Source organism: Neovison vison, chromosome 7 (genome assembly GCF_020171115.1).
Source record: "Neovison vison isolate M4711 chromosome 7, ASM_NN_V1, whole genome shotgun sequence".
Taxonomy (NCBI): Eukaryota; Metazoa; Chordata; class Mammalia; order Carnivora; family Mustelidae; genus Neogale; species Neogale vison.
In genome coordinates this window covers 51935148-51962695 of record NC_058097.1, presented here as the reverse complement: position 1 = coordinate 51962695, position 27548 = coordinate 51935148, and the positions used below count along the sequence as shown (strand labels likewise).

At 43.2% G+C, this 27548-nt stretch overlaps 1 protein-coding gene and 1 long non-coding RNA gene across 2 annotated transcripts in view; one reads left to right on the top strand and one right to left on the bottom strand.

Annotated features, from left to right (window-relative positions):
- The window catches only part of LOC122911885, an 11665-nt gene extending 5697 nt beyond the window's left edge, over positions 1-5968 (top strand). The window contains exons 2-4 of the long non-coding RNA XR_006385519.1: positions 4590-4622; positions 4704-4880; positions 5841-5968. This is a non-coding gene — a long non-coding RNA (uncharacterized LOC122911885). The remainder of the gene's footprint in view (positions 1-4589; positions 4623-4703; positions 4881-5840) is intronic.
- LOC122911884 (caspase recruitment domain-containing protein 8-like) lies at positions 2836-27548 on the bottom strand. The gene is made up of 12 exons (XM_044256994.1): positions 27487-27548; positions 22850-22990; positions 21107-21229; positions 19367-19522; positions 13898-13953; positions 13189-13339; positions 12591-12814; positions 12258-12520; positions 8233-8358; positions 7740-7881; positions 6636-6680; positions 2836-3238 (listed from the first exon to the last, which is right to left on the bottom strand). The coding sequence occupies exons 2-12, from the start codon at positions 22891-22893 to the stop codon at positions 2967-2969; spliced, it is 1602 nt and encodes a 533-aa protein (XP_044112929.1). The 5' UTR covers positions 22894-22990; positions 27487-27548; the 3' UTR covers positions 2836-2966.

Sequence of the window (27548 nt, the reverse complement as noted above, 5' to 3'; positions counted from 1 at the left end):
ACATTCATACCATCAGAGTCCCTCAAGGAGAGGAGAAAGAAATGCAGGATTGAAAAATATATACTTAGGGGTTCTGGGTAGCTCAGTCGATTAAGCATATGACTCTTGATTTTGGCTCAGGTCTTAATCTTAGAGTCATGAGTTCAAGCCAAACCCCATGATGAGTTCCACACAGGTTATGGAGCCTAGTTAAAAAAAATTTTTTTTAAAATAGATCTATCTATCTATCTATCTATCTATATATCTCCAAGACATGGAAGCAAATACACACGTGAGCGCGCACACACACACACACAGAGACACATTTAGCATATATGTATATTTAACACATATCTTTAAAAATAATATTGGTAAATTTTCAAGTTTGCTGAAAAAACATAAACTTACAAATTTCAGGAATTAAGTGAATTCCAAGTAGGACAGACCCAAAGAAATCCATACCTAGATGTGTCATAATCTAATTATTGAAAACTAAAGACAAAGAAAATGAATCTTGAAAACAGCCGGAGAAAAATGATACATTCCATATAGGGAAGCAATCTAAATGATGGCAGATTTCTCATTAGGAGCCATGAAAACCAGAAATAAATGGCTGAAGAGAAGAACTGCCATTATGTTCAGCAAAAATATCTTTCAGGAATGAAAGTAATATAAAGACATCTCTAGATGAAGGGAAATTAAGTGACTCCATAGTCACGAGATCTGCTTTAAAAGAATTGTGGGTGTGCCTGGTTGGTTCAGTCAGTAGAGCCTGCAAGTCTTGACTTCAGGGTCATGAGTTTGAGCCCCTTGTTGGGTGTAGAGATCACTGAAAAAATAAGCTTAAAAAAAGAATTGCCAAAAGTTGTTCAGTGAAATGTAGAGTATCAGGATTATAAGAAACACAACATAAATGGTAAATATCAGGGCACATATCATAGATGACACTCATAGGTCTTTAAAACATGCTCAACAATTGAAAGAAAACGTGAGACACCTAGGTGGCTTAGTGGGTTAAGCCTCTGCCTTCAGCTCGGGTCATGACCCAAGAGTCCTGGGATTGAGCCCCGCGTCGGGCTGTCTGCTTAGCAGGGAGTCTGCTTCCTCCTCTCTCTCTGCCTGTCTCTCTGCCTACTTGTGATCTCTGTCTGTCAAATAAATAAATAAATAATCTTTTTTTAAAAAAAGAAAGAAAGAAAGTTAGAAAATGTGGGTACCATTTGGCTTAGTCTGTTAAGTGTCTGACTCTTGATTTCGGCTCAGGTCATGAATTCAGAATCAAGAGAGGGAGCCCTGCCTCAGGTTCTGTGCTCAGCAGTGAGTCTGCCTGAGATTCTCTCTCTCTGTCCCCTACTCCTCCTTCTACTCATGGTCTTTCCGTATCTCTCTCTAAAATAAATAAGTAAAATCTTTTTAAAAAAGGAAAGTAAAAAACATAGAGGCCATTCTTCTTATTGGGACCTTTTTATATACAGAGTAATATTGAAAACAACTGGGTCATAAAAGATACCGTGGCCAAAATGGTGCTAAGGTTTCTAGATTCCACTTTAATTCGCACACTATGGATATGAGGACCAACGCATTCACGAGGTATCTCTTCATCTCTAACACAATCACCAAGAAATACAAAACCACGTACCATAAAAAACACAATAGATAAATTAAGGTAGAATACTAAACACTCTTCAAGTAAGCCCTAAAAAAGCCTAGAAAGGAAAGATAGCCATGCAGCACGAAGGGAATCGACAGAAAACAAATACTAAAAGGGCTGCCCTCGGCTAAATCCTAACCACACAAGAATTATGTTAAATGCAAATGGCCGAACACGTCACTTTAAGAGCAGATGTTGTCAAAATGGGTTAAAAAAAAAAAAAAACAAAAGCCAACTGACCCAACTCTAGGCTGTCTTCCACAAACTCACTTCAAATACAAGGAAATAACTGGGCTCAAAGTCAGAGGATAGCATTACTTATGTCACACAAACACTGGTCCAAAGGCAGCTGGGACGCATACAAAATGGCAGGGTCCAATGGCAGAACCCCAGTGGCAGGCTCTGTCTATTTCTGTGACATACCTGCCAGGAGGGCCTCCCTCACAACCACCGGATGCTCCTCCTTTTCCCCCACGCTGCTTCTGTGGACACATCCATGGAGATGTTCCATGAAGTTGTGTGACCCAGAATGTGCCCATTCCTGGTACCAGCCTATATACCAGAGACCAAGGTTTTTCTGCCAATGTTGGCATTTGCCTCCACTCCTGAGCTTTATTTCATCAAGGGACTTCATCATTCTAGTAGAAATAGCAACGGATAAAATATTAAAGACACAGCATATGAAAAAAAATTAAAGCTCATCAATGTCATGAACGTCCTCAACAGGGAGTGTTTCATAAGCCTTCCTGGCTTCTGTTCTGAGCAGGTAACAGCTCAGATGTAATGTTCACTGGAGTTGCTTCTCATGTGACTCAGGAGACTTGGTCTCCCTGGGCCCTGTCAATCATAACCACACCTGGCCTTGCCTTCCTCTGCCCAGATTTCCAAGAAATAGGTCAATGGGTGAAATAGGAATTTTTAAAATCTGACTGAAAAAATATTTAGTATGAATATTCCTACTCTCTTGAGATATTGTTGAGGGGAAGATATGAGGATACAGAAATAGGTATCTGCCTAGTTACACATCAGTCCTCAGTGAAACCTGTGTGGTGGCTGGGTGTCACCTGGACCTCTTTAGTCTTGGACACTGAACTCCATAATACATGTCTCTTTAACCATTTTCCTTCTTTTTTTTTTCTTTTAAGATTGATTTAATTTACTTGAGAGAGAGTGAGAGTGGGAGGAGAGGCAGAGGGAGAGGATCTCAAGCAAACTCCAAGTGAGTGCAGTTGAAATCAAGAGTCAGATGCTTAAACAGCCGAGCCACCCAAGCACCCCTGTTTATCCATTTTCAGTGCAGAACACAGGATTGTCTCTTCCTGAGTACTGGCCTGAGTCACTGTTGTAAACTCTGCTGGCTGAGGTAGGACATGAGGTAAGGATCTCTTTGCTGAAGGCTTCTGAAGAATATCTCCAGGGCCTGGGGCCCTTTCTTCTCCACCATCCTCAGCAGGGTCTCATTCTTCCTCTGCTGTGTCCGCAACTGCTGCACCAGGTCCTTTTCTTCCTCCGTGAAGACCTCACTGTCCTGAAGATCATCTAGTAGTCCGCTCAGGTCCCCCAGCCTGGCCTGCAGGTGCCGCCGGTTCTCCTTCATAAAGATCTCAGCTGGACACAAGAAAAGAGTTGCAGACTCAGGAAAGGACAGATCACTTAAGGCGTTCAGGACTTTTGCCCAGCCTAATGTCATGTTTCTCTCTCTCTCTCTCTCTTTCTCTCTCTCTTTCTCTTTCTTTCTTTCTTCCTTTCAGCTCCAGGGGTAAGAGAGATCCCAACATGGGACTTGAACCCATGACCCTGAGTCAAGAGCTGAACTGAGATCAAGAGTCAGACACTTAACTGACTGAGCCACCCAGGCACTCCTTAAAGACATACTCTGTATGGAGATGTTGCTCATTGTGTTCCGCATGTTGCCCAGATCTTACACACACACAGCCTATGCAGTCCTGTCCCAAAGGACTCAGGATATGCTGTCCATTCTCAGGGGTCTTTGAATTTAGGGAAACTCAAAGATCCCTTTTCTTCAATCCCCCTCCCCTCCAAGCTTTGAGCACCTCTTTGTTACTTTCTGGTTTTCACTGGAACCCTAGAGACAGCTCTGTCTTGCTCTACATTCATCTATTCACTCTTCTAACAATCTTGAAGTTCATACATTGGTACGCATGATACCAGAGGTCCAGTTGCAGTAGACTAGCTCCCTACCCTCAAGAGTCTTCTGATAAACTGTGCAGAAAGGGATTTAGCTGGCTAAGTACAACACAGAAGGCACCAGAAGCACTGGAGAGAACATACTTCATGCTGACTCAGGGTGCAGTTTGGTGCCTGCATATAAAACCTGTGTGACCTTGGCCAAATAACATTGCTTTATTGTTCCTCAGCTCCTTCATTAAAGACATGATTGGGGTTTGGGATTTTTTTTTTTTTTTTTTGAGAGAGACTCAGACAGAAAGAGCACAAGCTGGGGGAGATGGGCAGAGGGAGAGAGAGAGAGAGAGTGAGTGAGTGAAATTTAAGCAGGATCCATGCCCAGCATGGAGCCTGATAGGGGACTCAGTATCTCAACCCTGAGATCATGACCTGAGCCCAAACCAAGAGCTAGATGCTTAAACTGAGCCACCCGGGCACCCAAAAGCATGACTGCTTTCTGTGTACAACTCATGCCTCTAGAACTTTTGTTCTAAACAACAGTGGCTCAGATCATCAATGTCATATGTGACCAAACCAAACAGCTTAATGTAACGATATGGTTTCTATGAAGTTTTGGTGTTTCCATTGAAAAGTCATTGGAAGTGTACATTCTGTGACTCCTTGATTTGAATGACTTCAGTTGCTCTCACAGAAATGTTCTTAGCTTAACCTGTTCTTTCTTCCTTGATTGTTTTTACCTCACCCATTTGTTTAGCAATTCTATTCAATCTTCCTAAATGGACATAAATTTCACTTTTTTTTGTCTCTCCAGGATGTACTCTGAAACTTTTTCAACTTCCTTAAGGTAAGAGCCCTCTGTCTTATCCTCTCCGAAATCCCTTTAATTTTCCTTTGGAACACATCCATCACTGTATTTTGAAATCAGATTTGCTGTTTTCACCTGCTGGAATAGAAACCCCATGAGTGCGGAGTGTGTGTCTGTCTCAGGCTACGTTCCATACAGGACTGCTACTTCAAGGCCATTGCCATGTTTGCTCTGATGCTCCTTCATGATTCTCTGGGGAAGCCAGCCAAAGTGCATTGACAAGATTAGACAGAACTGGTGAGTATTATGCACACATATAGGTACCCTGACTATTTAACACGCTATAGGCATTCAGCAAAATGCATTTATCATTATTTTTATCACCATAATTCCAGCTCTTGCAAAATGCAATCATAGACTTTGGGTCAGAAAGGAGGGGGATAACTAGACTTCCAAGCAAAGTCTTCACAGAAGAGTTAGTATCAGAGGAGGATTTCAAGGAGTAGGATTCTGGTATTAAATACAAGATGCCACCAGGCCAAAAGGCAAAGAAGGGAAGAGAGATGTCAGGCTTCACAGTGCATGCTGGCCAGAATGATCTGACGCAAGACGTGGGCTGGCAGCCGCTTCTGAAGGGTGTTCCAGAGAGACCACACGAGGGTGGGTATCTTCTGACACCAGGTGGCAGATAGCTCTCACTCAAGAGCTTGTAGAAGAGGAAGGGAAGAGACGTCTTCTTGGTGCTACACACTCACCACCTACATAAATCCTTTCAATTTCCTTTGTGAAATCATCGTTACCTCATCCTTTTTTTTTTTTCAGGCTTCTTATTTTTTTTTTATTTTAAAAGAAGATTTTATTTATTTGTCAGAGAGAGAGAGAGAGCACACAAACAGAGGGAGAAGCAAGAGGAGAAGCAGGCTCCCCAGTGAGCAAGGAGCCTCATGTGGGACTCAATCCCAGGACTTTAGGAGCTTGACCTGAGGCAAAGGCAGGCACTTAACTGACTGAGCCACCCACCTATCCCATTTTTACCTCATTCTTAACCAAGATCTGTGATTGGGTTTGAACCCAATTACAACTCCAGGTGTGGGGGTCTGATTTTCTGTAGCTCATCTGCCTCTCTGGGCCCCCTGACAATAATACCAACTGGCCAGGAAGTGGGTTTGTGTCATTTCAAGCCAGTGTGACACCTGAGGAGTAAGAGGGATCAGGGGATGATCCCTTTCTCCTCCTGGATGATCTGTTTTGTTACAGGAGGCCTGTCACTTTTACTGTGTGGAGACTGACAATCAAAGCCAACAACACAGAAGGCAGAATGCAGTCCTCTGAATCTTGACTCCTTTTATTTTATTTATTTTTAAAAGTTTCTTCTTCTTATTTAATAATCTCTACTCCCAAGGTGGGGCTTGAACTCACAACTACCCAAGATCAAGAGTCACATGTTCTTCTGACTGAGCCAGCCAGGCACCCCTTGACTCCTTACTTTGAATAATTTCTTTCTCTGCTACCTATCAACTCCACTAACCTTAACCAATTCCCAGCTAATCCCTGTTCTCAATTTTCACAACAACAGCCTCCTAACCCGGCTCCCACTTCCTGTCCATTCCACACCCACAGCCATCCACACTGTTCAGAACAGTGAGTGCATTGCTACCCACCTTCCCTAAGTCCCCCTTTGCCTTCAGCCTAAGGACCGAAAGAGTTCAGCCATCACCCTTCTGCTTTCAACTTCTGTTTCTTGCCTGCCTCTGGTCTCATGTGTCCTCCGTCCCTCTAGAGTTTCATCTCCAGCCATATCAAACTACTTTCACTGAGACTTCCTCAGATGCAAGATATTTTCCCCAATAAGACGTGGTTGCATGCTCAGAGCCTGCTTATTAAACCCTCCCATGAATTCACTCAAGTGGCTCAGACTCCTTTGTGTCAGACAGCACTCAGTCTCTGTACCTGAAGAGAAGGGAGGATCCCTCACTGAGCCACTTCACACCCCTCAAAACCTTCTGAAATCAGACCCATCCCTCTGATGTTGGGTGTGGACACTGCACTCACCTGAGGGGGGAGAAGGGGAGGAAGCAGCATGAAAGTGGAGGTCCACTAGGAAAGAAGGGAAAGTTGGAGAATGAAATAAACCATTTACCTTTACTTAGCTTTTCTTCTCTTTTTTTTAAAGATTTTTTTTTTTTGTAATCTCTACACCCAATATAGAAATCAAACTCACAATGCCTAGGTCAAGAGGCCCAGGTTCTTATGAATGAGCCAGCAAGGCACTTCTGTAGTTTCTCTAGTTTTTGATGTGATGCACGAAAATAATTTAATTCCATTTCCTACGTTAAGGATCCCATTGGAACATGGATATACAATGGAACCCAAATAAGTAGAAGGTCACTCACTGCCTGGAAATGCACCAGAGGGAGGAGTGCTTTTTTCCCAATATTCTTTCTATTTCCATTTCTAAGCAAATGTGTGAGGAAATGTGAAAGCTACAGTAAAATTATCATACTTCTCCACATATATTATCTAGGCAAATGTATTTTAGACACGAAATACCACCATTAAATGAGTACATTTGAACAATAATTGAGGATATACTTTAAATGCTATAATACTGGGACTGTGATAGTGCAGAATTTATATGTTGAACACACATATAAGTTGGGGGAGATTTGCAGATTGGAGCCACCATTTGGGAAATAAGTAAACTGTGTTTACCATAAAGCCTTCCACATGCTCTCGCATTTTCTTTCTAGAAGCCCTGACGTGTTTAAAGTTTTGATAAATTTTGTGTCCCTCTTTCCTCAGCAGCTACTTAGACTCTGTGTATGACAACAATTATACACTTGGCCAGAAGATAGAGTTAAATCAACCTTCTGCTCCTTCTGATTCTTATACTTAGCATCTCCCATTTACTACCTGCTAGGTATGAGAGGGTCCAGTTCTCGACATGAAAGGCATCCCTATCCTAGGCACACATGATCACTACCAACACTTGTTTCAACTCAACATTGACTATCAATCAGCAGTAGATTTTTCTTCTTCTCTTGGTTGGAACCATAAACAGACCTTCTCCTCTGACACACTTCACTACAACCAAGGGGAGAGGTGCATGATTTTTTCCTCCCCCTCCCCGAATTTCAGCCTCATATTTTTACCTACCTGGCTTCACCAAAGTACGCCAGACCAAAGTCTTGTGTCTTTTCTCAGTAACTTCAAGTTCAATTGTTTCCTCTATCTTCCCAGCATAGACTTTAGAGAACACCTGGATTTCTCCAGGACTCCTGTAGGATAATTTCAATTCCTAGAGGAAAGACACCATTTGACTTAAAGCTTCAGGGGATTGGTGGGGCCTGTTTGCCTGCAGTGAACTGGCCACTGAAATATTATCCATTTACTATACAGTCTCATGGCTGGTTGAGAAAAAAACAGAGGTAAATGGTCAACGATCTTTTAAGTTTACAATTCTAGGAAATAATATTATTCCATGGAAGGAAAGGTAGTCTTCAGCTTACCTTTCCTCTTATCAGAATATGGTTCAGGGAATAATCACCTGAACTACTGACCCTCTACTGGTCTTCTATGTTTTTTTTCCAAAAGTACAAAATATTTTGAAACCCAAATTAAATTTGAGTTAGATTTGAATTCTACTGACCTCAGGTATTATTTCCAGGTGAGCTGAACCGGACACAATATAACGGGAAGCAAAATTCAGGGGATCCACGGGGGGTGAGGTCTGCAGACGCACACCATGAAACTTAGTTTCTTCTTCATCTATTGCCTGATGAAGAAGCAGCAGAAGCAAATCAGGGAGCAAAGCTTAAAGTAAATAAGCAAAAGTAATGGCACACAAGCTCTTGGTATATTGTATTAAGTAGCATGTATGATATGATTCAACCGATGTTAAGAGTTGTATATATATATTCATATATTATATATATGGATATGCCCCTGTACATGAGGGTATTTATTTTTAGTTTTACTTATTTTTATTATTATTAGTTTCAGAGGTAGAGGTCAGTGATTCATTAGTCATATATAATTCCCAGTGCTCATCACAACACATGCCCTCCCCAATGGCCATCACCCTGTTACCCCAATGTCGGGGACCGCCTCCGGCCGGGAAAGTCCCCACCATTACACGATGGTGCTTGGCTCACTGCCAGCAAAATACGCTGCAAGTGAACACCGAACTTTCTGGTGAAGCCCACCTGAAGGAGGACATAGTCATTGGCTGTTTCAAATTTAATCAGCATAGTAACAGGACTCTCATTGGCTCTCCCCATTGTTTGGCCCCTTATTGGTCACCCTGACACATATAAGCTAAGAAAGTTGTCGAAATAAAGAGACGAAGCATTAACACCATGCCAGGCTGGTTGTCGTTCTTGCGGGCCGAGGGCGACACCCCAATCCCCCTATATTCAATGGGGGAAAAGACAGTCTATTCAACCAGTTATGTTGGGAAAATTGGAGAGCCACATGCAGAAGAATGAAACTGGACCATTTCCTTACACTGGACACAAAAATACACTCAAAATGTTTGAATGACCTAAATGTGAGACAGGAATCCATCAAAATCCTGGAGGAGGACACAGGCAGCAACCTCTGTGACCTCAGCAGCAGCAACATCTTGCTAGACATATGTCTCCATATGTAAGGGGAAGCAAGGGCAAAAATGAACTGTTGGGTCGGTGGCTCTGGGAGGGCAGGAGGAACAATAGAAATGACCACTGGGTCCTGCCTCTTCCAGCCTCCTCCTCACCCCCCTTTCCTTAACCCTTGACTCTCCCGCCTAAAGGATGTATGCCCAGGTCATATCTCCATAGGTAACCCGATACCTATGCAGGAAACAGAAGTATCAGGACCCCCCACCCCATACCCTCTGATCACCAAATACCCTACCATATATAGATGTGAGCCCATGCCCTACCTTGGCCCAATAAAAGACCCCCGCCAACTCTCTCCCAGTGCAACTTCCCCTACTGGGCTTCCCAGAGTCACAGAACCTCGCGCAAGGGTGCCCACCGCTTCCAGGCGTGACTTTCCTGGCTCCCCTTCTCCTGAGCCCTGAAACTTCGCCAGAGAGTGCCTTTAATAAATCTTGCCTTGTGCCCACCTTGCCTGGTGTTGTGTTTACCTTGCCTGCAAAACTTTACATGAACTATTGGGATTTCATCAAGATAAAAAGCTTTTGCACAGCAAAGGAAACAGTTGGCAAAACCAAAGACAACCTACAGAATGGGAGAAGCTATTTACAAATGTCTAATCAGATAAAGGGCTATTATCCAAAATCTATGAAGAACTTATCAAACTCAACACCCAAAGAAAAAATAATCCAATCAAGAAATGGGCAGAAGACCCGGAACAAACATTTATGCCAAGAAGACATCCAAATGGCCAACAGACACATGAAAAAGTGCTCGTCATCCCTCGACATCAGGGAAATACAAATCAAAACCACAGTGAGATCCCACCTCACAGCAGTCAGAATGGCTAAAATTAACAAGTCAGGAAACGACAGATGCTGGCGAGGATGTGGAGAAAGGGAAACCTCTTACACTGCTGCTGAAAATGCAAGCTGGTGCAGCCACTCCAGAAAACAGTATGGAGGTTCCTCAAAAAGTTGAAAATAGAGCTACCCTATGACCCAGCAGTTGCACTACTGGGTATTTACCCCAAGATACAAATGCAGTGATCTGATGGGGCACCTGCACCCCACTCTTTATAGCAGCAATGGCCACAATAGTTAAACTAAGGAAAGAGCCCAGATGTCCATTGACAGATGAAGGACATATATATCCAAATATATATTTATACACACACACACACACACACACACATACACACACACTAGAATGCTACTTAGCCATCAAAAAATGAAATCTTGTCATTTGCAAAAACATGGATGGAACTAGAGGGTATTATGCTAAGGGAAATAAGTCAATCAGAGAAAGATGACTATCATATGATCTCACTGATAGGTAGAAATTAAGAAACCATATAAGATCATGGGGGAAGAGAGGAAAAGATGAAACAAGATGAAACCAGAGAGGGAGACAAACCCTAAGAGTCTTTTTTTAAAAAATATTGTATTTATTTATTTGACAGAGATCACAAGCAGGCAGAGAGGCAGACAGAGAGAGCAGGGGTGGGGGGGTGTGGGGGGATGCAGACTTCCCACTGAGCAGAAGCCCAATGTGGGTCTCAATCCCAGAACACTGAGATTATGACCTGAGCCGAAGGCAGAGGCTTAACCCACTGAGTCACCCAGGAGCCCCCCTAAGGGACTCAAACAAACTGAGGGTTGCTGGAGGGGAGGAAAAGGTAGGAGATTGGGGTATTGGGTGATGGTCATTGGGGAGGGTAAGTGTTGGAATGGGTACTGGGTATTATGTAAGACTGATGAATCACAAACCTGTACCCTTGAAAGAAATAATAAATTGTATGTTAATTTAAAAAATAAAAGGTTTTTAAAAAGAAGAAGAGAAAAGTGAAAACTATCAGAGAAGGAAAGCATCTCTGTAATATGGTAGCTAGCTTTCATCTGGGGTGGCTGAAGGAAATGGGACGCCAGGGTAAGAGAGACTGATAACATGAGAGAAGATCCGTCCAGGTGTGGTGTCCTCCTGGGAAAGGCAAGAGAGAAAGGGATCCTGGACATGTCTCAAACCCTGGCTTCATGCAAGTAGAGGGTAGCCTTGTCCTCCCAGGAGGGGGCCAAGGGGAGTAAGTCCAGCAGAGAATTAGAATTACAAGTTGGTGACAGGAAAGTGAGGTCATTTCCACCTCATTGATTCTACTGAATCAATAAAGTAGGAGCAAGTGATTGTGTGAGATTTGGGGTCCAGGAAAGAAGAAGGAGCAGCTTGGGCCAGGCTGGGAACCAGGGAGTTTCCAAAACAAAAAGAAGAGGCACATATGACTTTATTTGTTTTTTGTTTTTTTTTTCTGCTGTTTTCTTTTCCTGTGTACCCCAGGAACAGTCATCTTTGGCATCCAGACTAAAATATTTTCTCTTATATTTTAAATACCTGCAGTTACTCACAATGCTAATGACCAGCAGGCATGCACCTGTTTCTTCTTGGGCTCTAGGAGAATTCACCAATTTTAAGAAAATCAAATGAACTTTCCCCAACAACCTCTCCACCAAGGCTGAAGGGAGAGAAGAGGTACTTAATCGAAGAAAACATGAGCTCTGTGGCGACAATGACGTGCCTCTGATTCAGCAGTAACCGAGGAAAGGGTGGGGGGCTCCGAGTCTTTCACGAATGTGCTGGAGGGAATGTCCCTGCACAGGAGGAGGATGACTCTGGAGGGCTGTATGTGTACTGGGTGTGGGGGCAGGTGAGTAGCATATAAATTGAGCACTATTAACTTCAAAATCTACAATGAAATCTCTGCATGACTCCCTCTGCCCGCCTGTGTAAGTCTTGTCTCCCTTTATCCTTCTCCATAAAAGCCAGAAAAGGCAGCTCCATTTTTAGTAGAACTGAATTCCCATTGCCGATTCTTGCCTATGACTCAAGAGTCAGCACCTGCCGATCGACCACATGGAGGGGGATTCATGCTTCTATCAATGAAAGCCGTTGTCTTACATTTTCTATTTAATACAGAGACAGAAGGTCTAAGGTGATAAGCTGAAAATGTAACTCTCACTTCTCCAAAATCTGCCAGCCTTACCTTCGTTAGCAAGGAGTCACTGGGGATAAGGTACAGGTGAAATTTAGTATCTTTGGGGTGAAAGTGATAATAGAGCAGTGCCGTGGAAGTGATGGGGACCGAAACACCAGTCCCCCTGGCACATCTCAACAGGATCCCCATCAGAGAGAAGCTGGGGTTTTCCAGGACGGCATAGAAAGGCTCCACTCGGGCTGGCGCCTCTAGGATCATCCCTTCATCCTTAAAATGGGCAACGTGGAACCAAGACATATCGACCTCATTTGCTGAAAGACAACCGCAAAGGCCATCAGACAATGATCCCACCATCCCCACGGCCCCCTCTCCCCTCCTTACCTGGCAGGGAGATGATGTGAGGGAGGTGGATTTCAGCAATGACCCCCTGGGGCTCCACGGAGATATCAAACAGTGGGCCTGCCACCATCCACTGCTCCTCCTGCTGTAACTTCATGTGTAGACTCCAAGAATCCAACGCTATCCTCACGGTCACCGCGGCTGTTACCAAGAATCCGAGGCGTGTCGCTGGCCACAGATAGAAGCCAGCCATGGGGAAGTGGACGCTGAAAGGAGCCAGAGTGATAGTCATGCTGGGAGAAGACCAGGACTTTGATTTAGAGAATAAAAGTACAGAGGAATGTGAAGTTTGGGGTGGATAGGGGTTCAAGACCCATCTGTGACTTTCACCACAACTGAAAACTCTGGGGAGTTAATGAAGCTCTCTGGCCCCCAATTTCTCTGTATTCTACATAGGTAGAAAATACTGACTCGGTGCCTAGAATACAGAGAATATTGACAAAATTTCTGATGTCTTAAGAGATAGATCACGTACCCTATCACGTAGGTGTATAGTAGGTGTATACGTGTAAATATCACAGAGCATGTATTTCCTTTATATGAGAATTCTCTCGAAACAATCAACATCTTCAATTCTTACCTGTATTTGCTTGCACTCTTATCAATGAACTCAATATCCACCTTTCCTTCAGGTCCGAGAAACCGATAATTATGACAAGCTGGTTCAACCCCAGAACAAAGTTTAGGAGCCTGGAGGGGCACTAGTGTCTCCTCTTCCAAGAAAGTATCTTCTGAAAAATATACATTGCATGTGTCAGATGTGGATTGCTAGAAAAGGCATGATCTGAAGGTGTCCTGTGAATTGCACATGTCCTGTTGGGAACCCAGACATCAGAGAGACGGGTATGAGGGGGAAGAAAAGAGGCGTTGTTCTTTGAATCCAGACAAAGAAAGACACAAGAATGTTCTTGGTTACTATTGAAACTGCACCCCCCAATTTAAAAAGGTAGCCAGGCTGCATGGCTTTGGTGGGGGGACAATATTCACCTCAGGCAGGAACCACAGCAACTAAATTTCTACATGCTCCCAAGGCGCAGCTAATGCCTAATGTTGGCAGGGGAAATGCAAGTCCATAAAAGGAACAAGCACAAAAGCTGAAGGGGCAAAGGCACATCCCTTCACCCTGGTGTTACCCACAATCCAACCTGAGACACCCAGACCATACCCTGGCTCCCTGAGCGTTTCCGTCATCCAGCTGGGAGAGTCTTTCCCCTCACAACCTGGAGACCACAGGACATTTCCATCAGCCCCCTACACATCTCTCGCTTCATTCTATATTAGACAATTACCTGATTCTAGTATCTGTGCAGATTCCTGGTTTTCTGATCCACTGCTGCCTGGGGCCCTTGAGTGTCAAAAATAAGGAAATGATTAGAAATCAGTTCACAAGGGGTGCCTGACTGGCTCAGTCAGTGGAGCACGTGACTCTTGATCTTAAGGACACGAGTTTGAGTCCCATGTTGGGTGTTGGAAGATTATTTAAAAATAAAATCTTTAAAAATAACAAATAAATCAATTCACTGAATGAAAGGAAGGGGATGTGATTAATAACTAAGCTCTTTTTCCCAAACAATGGCCACTAGCCAGGAGGGGCCATTAAGACTTTCAATTAAATTAAATTCAACTAAATTAAGTTAAAATCCAGCTCCTCAGCTGTACTATCCACTTTCAAGTGTTTAATACCTGCCTGTGGCAAATGGCTACCATACTGGCTGATGCAGAAGAGAACATTTCCATCATCACAGAAAGTTCTGCTGGACAGTCCATTAGACTCTCAAAAACAAGATGACTTGGACAAAGTGAGGTTTCTTAACCAGATATAGGAAGAGTAGAACCAAGGGGATCTCTCAGATCAAATGTGGCTTGGCCATTCTATGTCTTCTCCTATTAAACCAGCATCCAAAGTGGTCACACCTAACTTTTCTTGTTTAAGTTGCCCTGACTGGATGTGTGTCACTTCAGCTGGCGGTAGTACAAAAAGCAGAAGCAGCAGGTAACTGGGCTCCCATCTGGGTTTGGGAGATGACTGCTTGGATTTCTGAATCTGGTGGGCATCATCGCCAAGGAGATCTGAGGGACTATACCTGAGGGCAAGTTAGAGGCACGCTACCCACCCCGAGTCCTGTACCGTGCAGTCTGTTCACTACCAACAGTGTGAACTGAGTGTATTTGCCCGAAGTTGCTAAATGCAGACAGCACTTAGAGAAGAATGTTCCAAAAGAGTTTGCAAAACTTACTGCAGAAAATTCACAGAAACAAGAAGCTTCACTTAGTGAGGGTCAAGGCAGAGGAGGGGAAGAGGAAGAGAAGAAAAGGCAGAAAAGATATGGAAGGAGTCAAACAAAACAAACAAAGAAGAAGGTATAACAAAAGTTTAGGATCGCCCAAATTCCTAGAGCGAGGAAGAAGCTGTAACAGGAGTCACAATGGCCTTGTGACTTTCAAAACTGATCTTAAAGAAGCAAAGAGAGTGGTGCATGGGTGGCTCAGTCTGTTGAGCATCTGACTCAATGTTGGTTCAGGTCACGATCTCAGGGTTGTGAGCTGGAGCCCCAATCTGGGTTCCACTCTCAGCTTGGAGTCTGTTTGAGATTCTCTCCCTCTGTCCCTCAACCTGATCCTACTCTCTCTCTCAAATAAATAAATGAAATAGGGGCACCTGGGGGGCTCAGTCAGTTATGCATCTGCCTTCGGCTCGGGTTATGATTTCTGGGTCCTGGGATCAAGCCCTCATCAAGCTCCCTGCTCAGTGGGAAGCCTGCTTCTCCATCTCATTCTCCCTCTGTGCTCTCTCTCTCAACTAAACAAAAATCTCTTTTTTTCAGCTAAATAAAAATCTTTAAAAAGAAGAAAAAGATGAGAAGAGGAAGAGGAGGAGGAGAAGGAAAAAGTGGCCAGATATAGTGTGGAGATTCCTCAAGAAATTAAAAATAGAACTTCCCTATGACCCTGCAATTGCAGATATAGATAATGACAGCATTGAAGAGCTTGAAGAAGCAAAGAAGTGATTTTTGGAAAATTTGTTTATATTTAGTGATCAGAACTGAGAGTTGATAAGGCCAGAGAGACACAGGCCTTTTAAAAAAATATGTATTTATCTTACATTTAAACTAAACTGTCCTCACCCTTGGCATTTGAACTGTTCTGGATTAGGATGCCTGTTTTTTTAAATTATTTTGTTTGTTTGTTTGTTTGTGTTTTTTAACTGCTGGAGTCTAATAAACAGGGAAGGTCATTGTGCTCATGCATGAAATAGAATTTAGTCAAATAAATATTTGGGGGCATTTGGTAAAAGAAATAAATCTAAAATTAAATACATACATACATACATACATGCATACATAAATGGCTCTGACAGATATCCTATCACTGCTGGAACAAAAACACTGAATTAGCAATTGACTCATGGGTAGAATATTGCCCCCATAGCAGTGGTTCCCAAACTCAACTGTACCTGGGAAGCTTTAACCATGCCCCAATACATGGGTCGCTGCCCAGACCAATGAAATCAGGGGACTAGAGATGGGACCTCGGCATCATTACTTTTAAAACTTCTCAAATAATTCTAATGTGTAGCCAAATTTGATAATCATGATCCATAGGGAGAGCTAGCGGTTCATGAAGCTGGTACCTGGTTGGGACAAATCTGCCGTAAGGCAGGTGGTATTTTCTAGATGAGGACAACCAACTCTATCCAATCTCTGTCTTGGGGAGTTGTAAAGGTGGAACAAATCAAGACCAGGGGAATCACAGGGCAAGAGTCCTAGTTCCTAAGAAGGGGTATGATGAAAGAGGACGTTGAAGGGCATCTTGGTTCTTTCCACAGTTTGGCGACCATGGCCATTGCTGCTATAAACATTGGGGTACAGATGGCCCTTCTTTTCACCACATCTGTATCTTTGGGGTAAATACCCAGTAGTGCAATTGCAGGATCATAGGGAAGCTCTATTTTTAATTTCTTGAGGAATCTCCACACTGTATTGCATTCCCACCAACACTGCAACTTGCATTCCCACCAACAGTGGAAGAGGGCTCCCCTTTCTCCACATCCCCTCCAATACATGTTGTTTCCTGTCTTGCTAATTTTGGCCATTCTAACTGGTGTAAGGTGGTATCTCAACATGGTTTTAATTTGAATCTCCCTGATGGCTAGTGATGATGAACATTTTTTCATGTGTCTGATAGCCATTTGTATGTCTTCATTGGAGAAGTGTCTGTTCATATCTTCTGCCCATTTTTTTAATATGATTGTCTGTTTTGTGTGTGTTGAGTTTGAGGAGTTCTTTATAGATCCTGGATATCAACCTTTTGTCTGTACTGTCGTTTGCAAATATCTTCTCCCATTCCGTGGGTTGTCTCTTTGTTTTGTTGACTGTTTCCTTTGCTGTGCAGAAGCTTTTGATCCTGATGAAGTCCCAAAAGTTCAACTTTGCTTTTGTTTCCTTTGCCTTTGGAGACATATCTTGAAAGAAGTTGCTGTGGCTGATATCGAAGAGTGAAAAGAAGGGCCATCTGTACCCCAATGTTTATAGCAGCAATGGCCATGGTCGCCAAACTGTGGAAAGAACCAAGATGCCCTTCAACGGATGAATGGATAAGGAAGATGTGGTCCATATACACTATGGAATGTTATGCCTCCATCAGAAAGGATGAATACCCAACTTTTGTAGCAACATGGATGGGACTGGAAGAGATTATGCTCAGTGAAATCAGTCAAGCAGAGAGAGTCAATTATCATATGGTTTCACTTATTTGTGAAGCATAACAAATGTATGGAGGACAAGGGGAGATGGAGAACTTTTGTAGCAACATGGACGGGACTGGAAGAGATTATGCTGAGTGAAATCAGTCAAGCAGAGAGAGTCAATTATCATATGTTTCACTTATTTGTGAAGCATAACAAATAGTATGGAGGACAAGGGGAGATGGAGAGGAGAAGGGAGTTGAGGGAAATTGGAAGGGGAGGTGAATCATGAGAGACTATGGACTCTGAAAAACAATCTGAGGGGTTTGAGGGGACGGGGGGTGGGAGGTTGGGGGAACCAGGTGGTGGGTATTGGAGAGGGCACAGATTGCATGGAGCACTGGGTGTGGTGCAAAAAACAATGAATACTGTTACGCTGAAAAAATAAAAATAAAAAAATAGAAAGAGGACAGAAGCACTGATTTCTGGGGGTACAGTAGTTATTGCATGATCGATGCCATGGGATCATGAAATGTCATCTATTTTCACTGATGTTTTCTTAGATTCTCTTTATTTCTTGCTCTATATGTATAATCTTTGATCCATGAATTCCTCATAAATTCCTTGATGTATCTGTTCATTTCAGCATGAAGGGGATTCACAGAGAAACTATACATAGACTAAGGCTAATAAAAATGCATATTCAGAGAAACGGAGTTAAAAGAAAGAATTTGTAGCTCTTTTCTCAAAAGGGTTTGGGCAAGTCATGGGAGAGAACCTTGACCTGCCCTCTTAAGTCTTGTGGTTTGTCTGAGGCTACAAAACACTGCAACTTGCATTCCCACCAACAGTGGGAATGTCAGTTCCATGGGAAACACTGAGAGGAAATACACTGCCTTCTGTTCTCTCTCTCTCTCTCTTTTTTTAAGACTTTATTTATTTGACAGACAGAGATCACAAGTAGGCAGTGAGACAGGCAGAGGGGGGTGGGGGGAAGCAGACTCCCGGCTGAGTAGAGAGTCCGATGTGGGGCTCCATCCCAGGACCCTGGAATCATGACCTGAGCCAAAGGCAGAGGCTTTAACCCACTGAGCCACCCAGGTGCCCCGCCTTCTGCTCTCTTACAGTGCTTTTGCACCCTGGGTTCCAGTGGGTGGCTGAGGCTGGGATTTAGGAGGTAGGAGGGAGCCACTGGTGAGCGGGAGCCAGCCCATCCCATGTCATGGGATCTGACTCTTACCTTTACCAGGAACTCTGTGGGTAGATTGTTAAACATGGTTATTAAAAATTATATAAAATTTTCATTTAAATAGACCTATATTACAAACAAAGTTAATAAATGCTGAAAGCTTAGGACTTTCTAACTATTTTACTATCTCTTACTATACTCTCTGCTCTTTTGTTTTTAAGTCTAGTTATTCATTTTCTTGTAATCTCCACACCCAAGTCCGGCTTGAACTCAGGGTCCCAAGATCACAAATTGCGTGCTCCACTGACCGGTTCAGCAAGACACCACCATACTCTGCTCTCTTGAAGTTATTTCCATCTATGGTATCTGAGTGGTGAAAATACTCTGTAGTTGGGCTACTGCACACCTATTTCCAACGTCCTGTTCAGGGACAGCATGTTGGTAGTTTGAAATCCGCCTGATGGAAGTAGTCACCCCACAGAAATTGGCAAACGCTACCACCAAAGGCTCTCCCCTTTCCCTGAACATTTTCCAGCATGCCCCTTCACAACCCCAGCCCATCCTTTCTCCTCATCAGCAGTCAGTTTCCCAGGCACTGAGCTGGTTACTTGACTTCATTCCCAGCTCAGCCAACAACACAGTGATCTTTGCAATAGTTGCTGCCTTTCTGGGTGCAGCTTCTCAAGACGCCCTCCTGAAGGAAGAGGGGGTTGTCCGCCTTCAGAAATTTCTGGGTTTGTTGGTAAGACTGGATAAGCTCTTTCATTCTTCCCCTGATTCCTGTATCAATGACCCAAATCCCCTGATTCTCTGTGCCCCTGTGGTATCGAGGAAGGGAATCCAATACCACCATCATTCCCTTTACTTGGAAATCATTTCTCTTACTTGAAAACAGCTCCCTCCCAAGACAGAGATTCAGTAACAGCCCCATGTGGTGTTGGCTCTCCTGGTATCACTTCTTCATAATCTGAGGAAAGATAAAGCCGGACGTCCTTGTCCCATGTCTCAAAACCAGTGTATGTTGATTCATCATAACATTCACTGGAAAACAGAAGGAACTTACGTTATGAATACAGCATGGCAGTCTGGTGACAGGACAATCTCTGTAGCATGACTTTATGTCATTAAAAGCCCTAGACCCCATGTTTCATCTTTAGGAAAACCTTCTCTCAAGTCCCCATGACTCCATCTCACCCTCTTGATAACTGATTCAGCTGTGTCTCTGTGTCCCACTCCACATTGCTCTCTCCATACCGGGGAAGCAGAACCCAGGCAATTCTCAAATTCTAGTACTTGTTGTAAGGTTTTGTTTCATGATAGGCCATTGATCTAAGTGACCTTGTTGAGAATTGTAAGGAGAAGATTCCTAGCCTACATTCTGCCTTCATCCATCACTGTGTCCAAGAGAATGGGACTCTATTGTGATTAAAATTCCAGGACATCAGTGAGATTATGTATGTGTTGTAAGAACCCACGTAGTACTAAGGCTCCTCTTCTACCTCCGGTCTCCATGTGGTGAGGGACACATGAGGATGCTAAGAGGGAAGGAAACGATGGATATCAGGCTTGTTTTCTTCTTCCACTGGGGATCCTCATCCAGATATGGAACTGGAAAGCCCTAAGCTAGGTGATTTCTTCTTCGTGCTTGAGAACTGTTCTCTGGTCTCCTTTGGCTGCTGAGATCAAGACTGGGGTTAGGAGCCAGAGAGCGCCCTTTGGGCCAGCACCTGCACTGGCTAACATGATAGCCAGTAGTCTCATGTGCCAATTTAAACTTAAATTTTGGGACACCTGGGGGATTCAGTTGGCTAAGCATCTACATTTGGCTCTGGTCATGATCTCAGTGCCCTGGGATTGAGTCCCCAGTCCGCCTCCTTGCTCAGTGGGGAACCTGCTTCTCCCTCTGCCTGCCACATCCCCTGCTTATGTGTGTGTTTCTCTCACAAATAAATAAAATATTTTTTAAAAACTAACTTAAATTTTAAGTAATTAAATTTGAAAATCAGATTGCCACTCGTTCAAGTGCCCAAATACCACAAATGACCAAATACTGTTTGTGGTACCACAAGTACCCAAACACCACAAATAGTTATGAAATATGTCTCTCATGGCAAGAGTTCTGTTGATGGCTTTGACCTTCATCATATGCTCCAGCCAGTTGACTAGAGACTGGCACTGCAGTATCTAGCATTGGTTCAACCAAATAAAGGGGATCTTTGAGAAGGGGTGGATGGATGAAGTGACTGAGGAATTCTTGTGTTCATCAGCAGCATTTTCCAGCCTCTCAAATATCACCTTGAGACAGAGTCTGTATCTGAATGAATAGTACTGGATCATGTACATTTCCTGATTTTGACAATGACTATTGTGATAAAAGATATTATCATTTGGGAAACTGAGTGTACTTTTTGTTCCTATTATACAGTTCTTACTGTTTTTTACTGTTTTTGCTATTTTCCATGAGTCTTAAACTATCTCAAAAAAAGTTATAATGATGAAAAGGAAGAAATACACTGATTTTTACACAAATAATCTAAATGTCTTTGCTTTTCATGAATCTCTATGAGACAGAGGGACAAGATCCGTAGTTTTTCACTTTTCCCCACTGAATATGGTGTCCCTTACCTATACTCTGGATGAAAATATTGGGTCCGAGAACAGGGCCTGAACATCCTCACATTTCCTGACTTGTCCTGGGGCACTGGGGATGACTCCTCTGTGCTTCCAAAGCAGCAGCACCTGCACAGCCTGGGAAGACACAAGGGGGGTTTAATTTGGTTGTGCGCAAGGAACTTGGTGATGGGACGGTCTCTTCGCTGTGATGGAGAGGAAGTAGCTCAAATTGGATGTTCCATCTTCAGAGAGGCATTCTCTGATGTTGGCCCCGGGATCCACTTCCTTCACACTGTTAACCCTTCCTCTGTCCTGGCACAGCAGACAGTGATGTCATCTCGGGGGACATGCCTCACTTGACTCTCAACCTTTCATGTCCATCACATCTATATGTAATACCTGCGAAGACTGGCTACAGACCCGTACATAACTTGTATAACGATACCACATACTAGTAATGTAGGCAGTGTGAGAAGTCCCTGACTCTCATGCCATCCTTCACTGGTCCTAAACAGGAGGGAACTTTTACAAAATTGCACAACACTGGATGAATTATACTTCCCCCAAAGCAACAGCTTTTAGTGTGATTTGGTCCTGACTACAGAGACCAAAGAGACAAGAATCCACAGGCTGGGGGCCTGGGTGGCTCAGTGGGTTAAAGCCTCTGCCTTTGGCTCAGGTCATGCTCTCAGGGTCCAGGGATAGAGCCCCACATTGGGCTCTCTGCTCAGCAGGGAGCCTGCTTCCCCCCCCCTCTCTGCCTGCCTCTCTGCCTATTCGTGATCTCTCTCTGTCAAATAAATAAATAAAATCTTAAAAAAGAAATCCACAGGCTGGCAAAGCCATTTCTTAGAACTTACACTCGGGACAAAATTGTGGCTTCACTCTCTGGATTAAGTATCCATTTTCCAACTTTTAAATAAGGATATAACCCAAATCCTCGTGATGAGTAATCATAGAAGGGTAATATTACTTAGTACCCAAGCTAGAAAACATTGTGTTCCCAGAGAAAGTAACTCACTCCAGTGATCCTCCTTATTCCCTGGCCTGTGGGAATAGTAGCTGAATCTTTGGTCCGATTCATTTACTGCAAGTTCTAAGACAATGCAAAAATGTGCATGAATTGGTCACAGATGAGACATGAGACTCTGAAAGCATGTTGATGGGGAGGAGAAGAAGGACTCATGGATGGAGCTTAGTGGGCTTGCCTGGTGCCATGGGGTGGTCAAAAGCATGGCCATGGTGTCAGGGAAAGAGCTGGAGGAATATCCGTAAACTTGCTTGTGCTCAGATATGAAGTTGTGTGGTCAGAGTCAAGGTAATATTACCCCACGATGGAGAGAAGAAGTCTAAGTAATACATCTGGGTGCCCAGGCAGGTTTTTCCCTTCAGGTTTGATGAGATGCATGAATAAGTAAAAAACAAGTAAGTGAAAATGTAAGCAGAGGGATGCCTGGGTGGCTCAGTAGGTTAAGCATCTACCTTTGGCACAGATCATGATCCCACGGTCCTGGAATTGAGCCCCACATCAGGCTCCCTGCTTTTTGGGGAGTCTGCTTCTCCCTCTCCCTCTACCCGTCTGCCTGTCTTGTACTCTCTCTCTCTCTCTGTGTCATAAACAAAATCTTATTAAAAAATACAAGCAGAGTCTTTTCTTAAAAAAAAAAAAGGCCACAGTACTCTGTATTTCATGGAACAACAATGAGATACAGAGGACTCAAAGCCATCAAGAGCCCTCAAAGGATAGATACATACCTTCTCCATATCAGACAGCATCTCCGGGATCTGTCAGAGGACATCTGGATCTCTTCCTTAAATGTATCTTTTCCTGTTGATCAGCCGGTGCGTACCTGTTGATCAGCCAGTGCGTCTCTCTCTGCTATGTCTCTATTAATCCTCAGAAAAGAAAAGTTGGAAGAACTTGCAGATAAATATTAGCTGTTCTATCTCCACACCATAGCCCAAATTGCCTATTGTCCATTTAATAGAAATACATCAGTTGATTTGTTTCCATAATGCTAGGCGCTTGCAAGAGAGACCCACAGAAGATTATGAACTTTAAAAAGTTATTTTATTTTATTTTCTATGTAACCTTCTATGTGCAAATACAAGAGATACAGAAATAACTCCCAGATCCAGAGACGTGGTATCACCGAGAGGGTGGCAGAAGAGACCCAGCCTCCGTCCCCCTGGTGACAATCAACAAATACACAGCTATCCACAAACAAAAACATCTCTGGAAGACATCTGGAATCCATAGAAGAATTTTGCAACAACATAGCGGGACCAAAAAACTGGAGGAAAAAAAAACACAAAAAAGAAGAACAGTTTCATTTTGCGCACACCACCTTGCAACTTCTAAGTTATGGAGATGACCTTGTTCCTTAAACCTCATGAACCAATCTCTGCTAGCTTCAGAATTGTCCTCTGCAGCCCTCACACCTCTCTCAGCCATCAGAGAATGGAGGAGAGTCAGGGCCTTGCTCTGGATGAGGCTTTGGCTCAAGGGAATATTGGGGCTGCTTTGATCTTCCATCCAGACCATTAAATTTTCTCCACATCAGCAATAAGGGTGTTTCCCTTTCTTATTGTCCATGTGTTCCCCAGAATAGCACTTTTCATTTGCTTCAAGAACTTTCCGTGGCATTCACAACTTCACCAACTGTCGCAAGAGGCCCATCTTTTGGCCTGTCTCCACTCTCAACATTCCTTTCTCAGTAAGTATCATCATTTCCGGCTTTTGATTTAAAGTGAGAGATGTGTGACTCTAACTTCCTTTTTTTTTTTTTTTAAACACTTTGTAGGTTATTCAGATATCCTTAATTTTGAACCTAACATCCCTTTCCTGTCCCCAGATCCCATCCAGGATACCGCATTACACGTGGTCATCCTGTTTTCTTGGGCTCCTCTTGACTGTGATAGTATCGTTTTTTCATTGTTTCAAGATTCACTGATATGCACCACACCCAGTGCTCCAAGCAATACGTGCCCTCCTTTTATACCCACCACCAGGCTCACCCACCCTCCCACCCTTCTCCCCTCTAAAACCCTCAGCTGGTTTCTCAGACTTCCTTTCACTTGAACACTGAGAGGCCTTGTCGGGATATTAATGAGCCCAATTTCAACATTATTGTGTCTCGGGGGCTAGGGAGGCCCAAGGGGAGGGAGAGAGATGGGGAGAGGCAGGCCAGTGGAGCAGTCAGAACACACACAACATGCGTTAAGTCCACGGTCTTCTAAGGGTAAGGTTCATTACAATAGTAATGTAGGATTGCAGGGATGTTGTCTCCCGGAGTTGAAGAATGAATCTTGCAGATAGAAAAGGGTGAACAGAGTGAAAGTTTTTTAAGTGAAGGTGAGACCAGAAAGGACAGGAAAAGATCTCTAGAATGAGGGGGTCCCAAATGGGTTTCCACTGAGGGTTGTCAGGACTGGTCTTTTATTGAAAACTTGACAAGGCAGCTCATGACCTTGAGATACTTGTGTTCATTTGGTTTGATCAAGGACTATTGACAACACCCTTAATGACTTCCTTTTTTTTTTTTTTTTTTTTGAGGTTGAGTCATTTTTCGTGATCACACTGTAGCAACCAAAGAATATTACTCCCTAACACCCCGGGGGCCAGGTGTTCTGGTCTATTCTGTTCTCTCTTGTTCACTCTGTCTTAGCACCTCTGCCTGCCAAGAATAGTTTCAGAGCCCAGCCAGGGATCCCCTACCTTCCCTGTCTATACCTTAACCCTTTCCTATTCACTCATTCCTTTGGAATAGAATAGAATAGAATAGAATCCTTAACTGCCCTTAGGGGATAGGATGATGAGGGCTCTGGCTGCTTCCTGCCAAAATGGGGCAGTGTGCTGTATGCAGTTGGAATCTATCCGGGGTTTGGTCTAGGGGCCCACAGAATGCCTCTGGAGTGCAGGGAGTCATAACAGACAACAGATGATCCACATATCACACATGCAAAAGAATAAGCATAAAAGAAATGTCAAGCTCAAGAGATCAGATCTCCTAGGTAGGAGCCTCATTTACCAATTCCATTGAACAGAACAGTGATATCTTGATGTTATTTAACTGATCACAAATGTCCCCTATTAAAAAGGACTCCCTGCAAGAGTAAGCGCCATGCTGAAACAACACATGCAAAGAAACGCCTCACATCCAAAATGGTGGAGTAATAGGAGATAATCAACAGTGGTCTGGCTTTAGAGAAGTCCCTCTCTGACCTCAGGTAATTTTCGGTTAAGTGCATTTAGCACCTGGGAAGAATCATTTCGAGTCCTGCTGGGTAAACATGCTGTTTTGTTTATTTTATGTGGTAGTCCTACCAGAGTCCTGGAGACCCACCAAAGAGGCTGCCAAAGCTATTGTGTCCATTACTCCGAAGTTTACATCAAGTTGCCTAGCTTAGGCACACACTATTCTTTTTAAGATTTTATTTATTTATTTGACAGAGATCACAAGTAGGCAGAGCAGCAGGCAGAGAGGGGGAAGCAGGCTCCCCGCTGAGCAGAGAGCCCTATGCCGGGCTCGATCCCAGGACCTGAGATCATGACCCGAGCTGAAGGCAGAGGCTCAACCCACGGAGCCACTGAGGCTCTCCACACACAACTTTTAAAGACAATCAGAACTAGAATGAACATCTGCAAAGGTGGATTATTGAAATATAACTTCTCTCTATAATAACCCTCATTTGTAGAGATCGCTTAATCAAGAATAATTTGTTTGCGAAACAAGTCCAATTATAACAAAGGGTTTTTTTAAAAGATTTTATTTATTTATTTGACAGAGAGAGAGAAACAGAGAGAGAAGGAACACAAGCAGATGGAGTGGGAGAAGGAGAAGCAGGCTTCTCACGGAGGAGCCCAGTGCAGGGCTCAATCCCAGGACCCTGGGATCATGACCTGGGCTGAAGGCAAATGCTTAATGACTGAGCCACCCAAGAGCCCAGGAGACCAGAATCTTATTGAACTTTCGCACATGAGTATAATTACCATGGAAGAAAGAATATTGAGAGACCTTTTGAATTTCAGAGGGTTCTGATAGAAAAGTAAACTCCTTCAATTTGTTTACAAACGTATATTTTATTACATTTCTGGAGCCATAGTTTTCTTAAGAGAAAGTATTTTTAATCTACAAGACCAAACATTAGAGAACCGGCCATGTTTTAAACAAGAGTCACAAAACTATCATCCTTTTCTTAGTTCATTTAGTCCCATGTTACTAATTCTTGTTCAGGTTACTTTTTTTAAAGGTTTTGTTTATGTATTTGGGATAGAGAGAGCAATGATGGGGGAGGGGCAGAGAGGGAGGAAGAGGCAGGCTCCCAACTGAGCAAGGAGCCCATGAAGGACTCCATCCTATAAGCCTGGGATCATGACCTGAGCCAGAGGCAGACAATTAACCAACTAAGCCACCCAGGCACCCTGGACATGAAACATTTTAGTAATTACAGTGTTAAGTGATGACATAATTAACAAAACCTATTACAACTTTAGGAATTGTATATCATCTCCAGAATAGCTAGATTTATCCAAACAACATAACCCGAGGCTTATTACTGTTTGCTGGTGTTTTCCAGGTAACTTCGGATACCAAATAAACAAGCTTAATTGGTCAAAAAGACTTCGTTTATGATTTAAACCTTGGGGAAGTTTGTTTAAAAAAAAAAAACAACTCAGCTATAAAGCACATACCTGAGTAGAATTACAGATCATTATAAAGCCCAAAACTTAATTACATATTTGACCAAAATGACGTAAGTCTCGTAGGGTCATATAGCTGTGAGCAAAGTTAGCTCCTTTAATACTGAGAAGTTTTTAGTAATCAAAGACCGGAAAAGACAAAATAGAGAAACTGGTTTTCCTGGGCAGATAAAGAAAAAACAAATTCATTTCCATTTTCAAGAGTAGACCAACAATTTACGAAAACTTAGTCTTCTGAACTGAGAGAAAGCAGAATTTCAATCTTCTACTAGTGTACCTTTAAAATCCATTCATTTTAGGATGCCTGGTGGCTCAGTCGGTTAAGGGACCACCTTTGGCTCAGGTCGTGATGCTGAGGTCCTGGGACTGAGTCCCTCATGGGATCCCTGCTCAGTGGGTAGTCTGTCTTTTCCTCTGCCTCCTGCTCCCCCTGCTCATGCTCTCTGTCTCTGTCAAACAAATAAACCTTAGAAAATAAACAAACAAACGAAAAACTGCAACAGAGATCATGAACTCATCTGACCTTCAGTAAATCTTGGTAGAATAAAAGTTTCACATATAATGCCGATAAGTTTCAAGACATGTTTAATTAAACCAGCAGGCTTAAATTAGTTTAAACACCAAATTATGTTCATCCTGAGTTCTCTTTTAGAAGCCGATCAGTTTGTTTCCCTTTGTTGATTTTTACCTGAGACACTGGTGGGGAAATCTGAAGTGAACGGCGTCCCGAAGGCCAGCAACACACAGGAT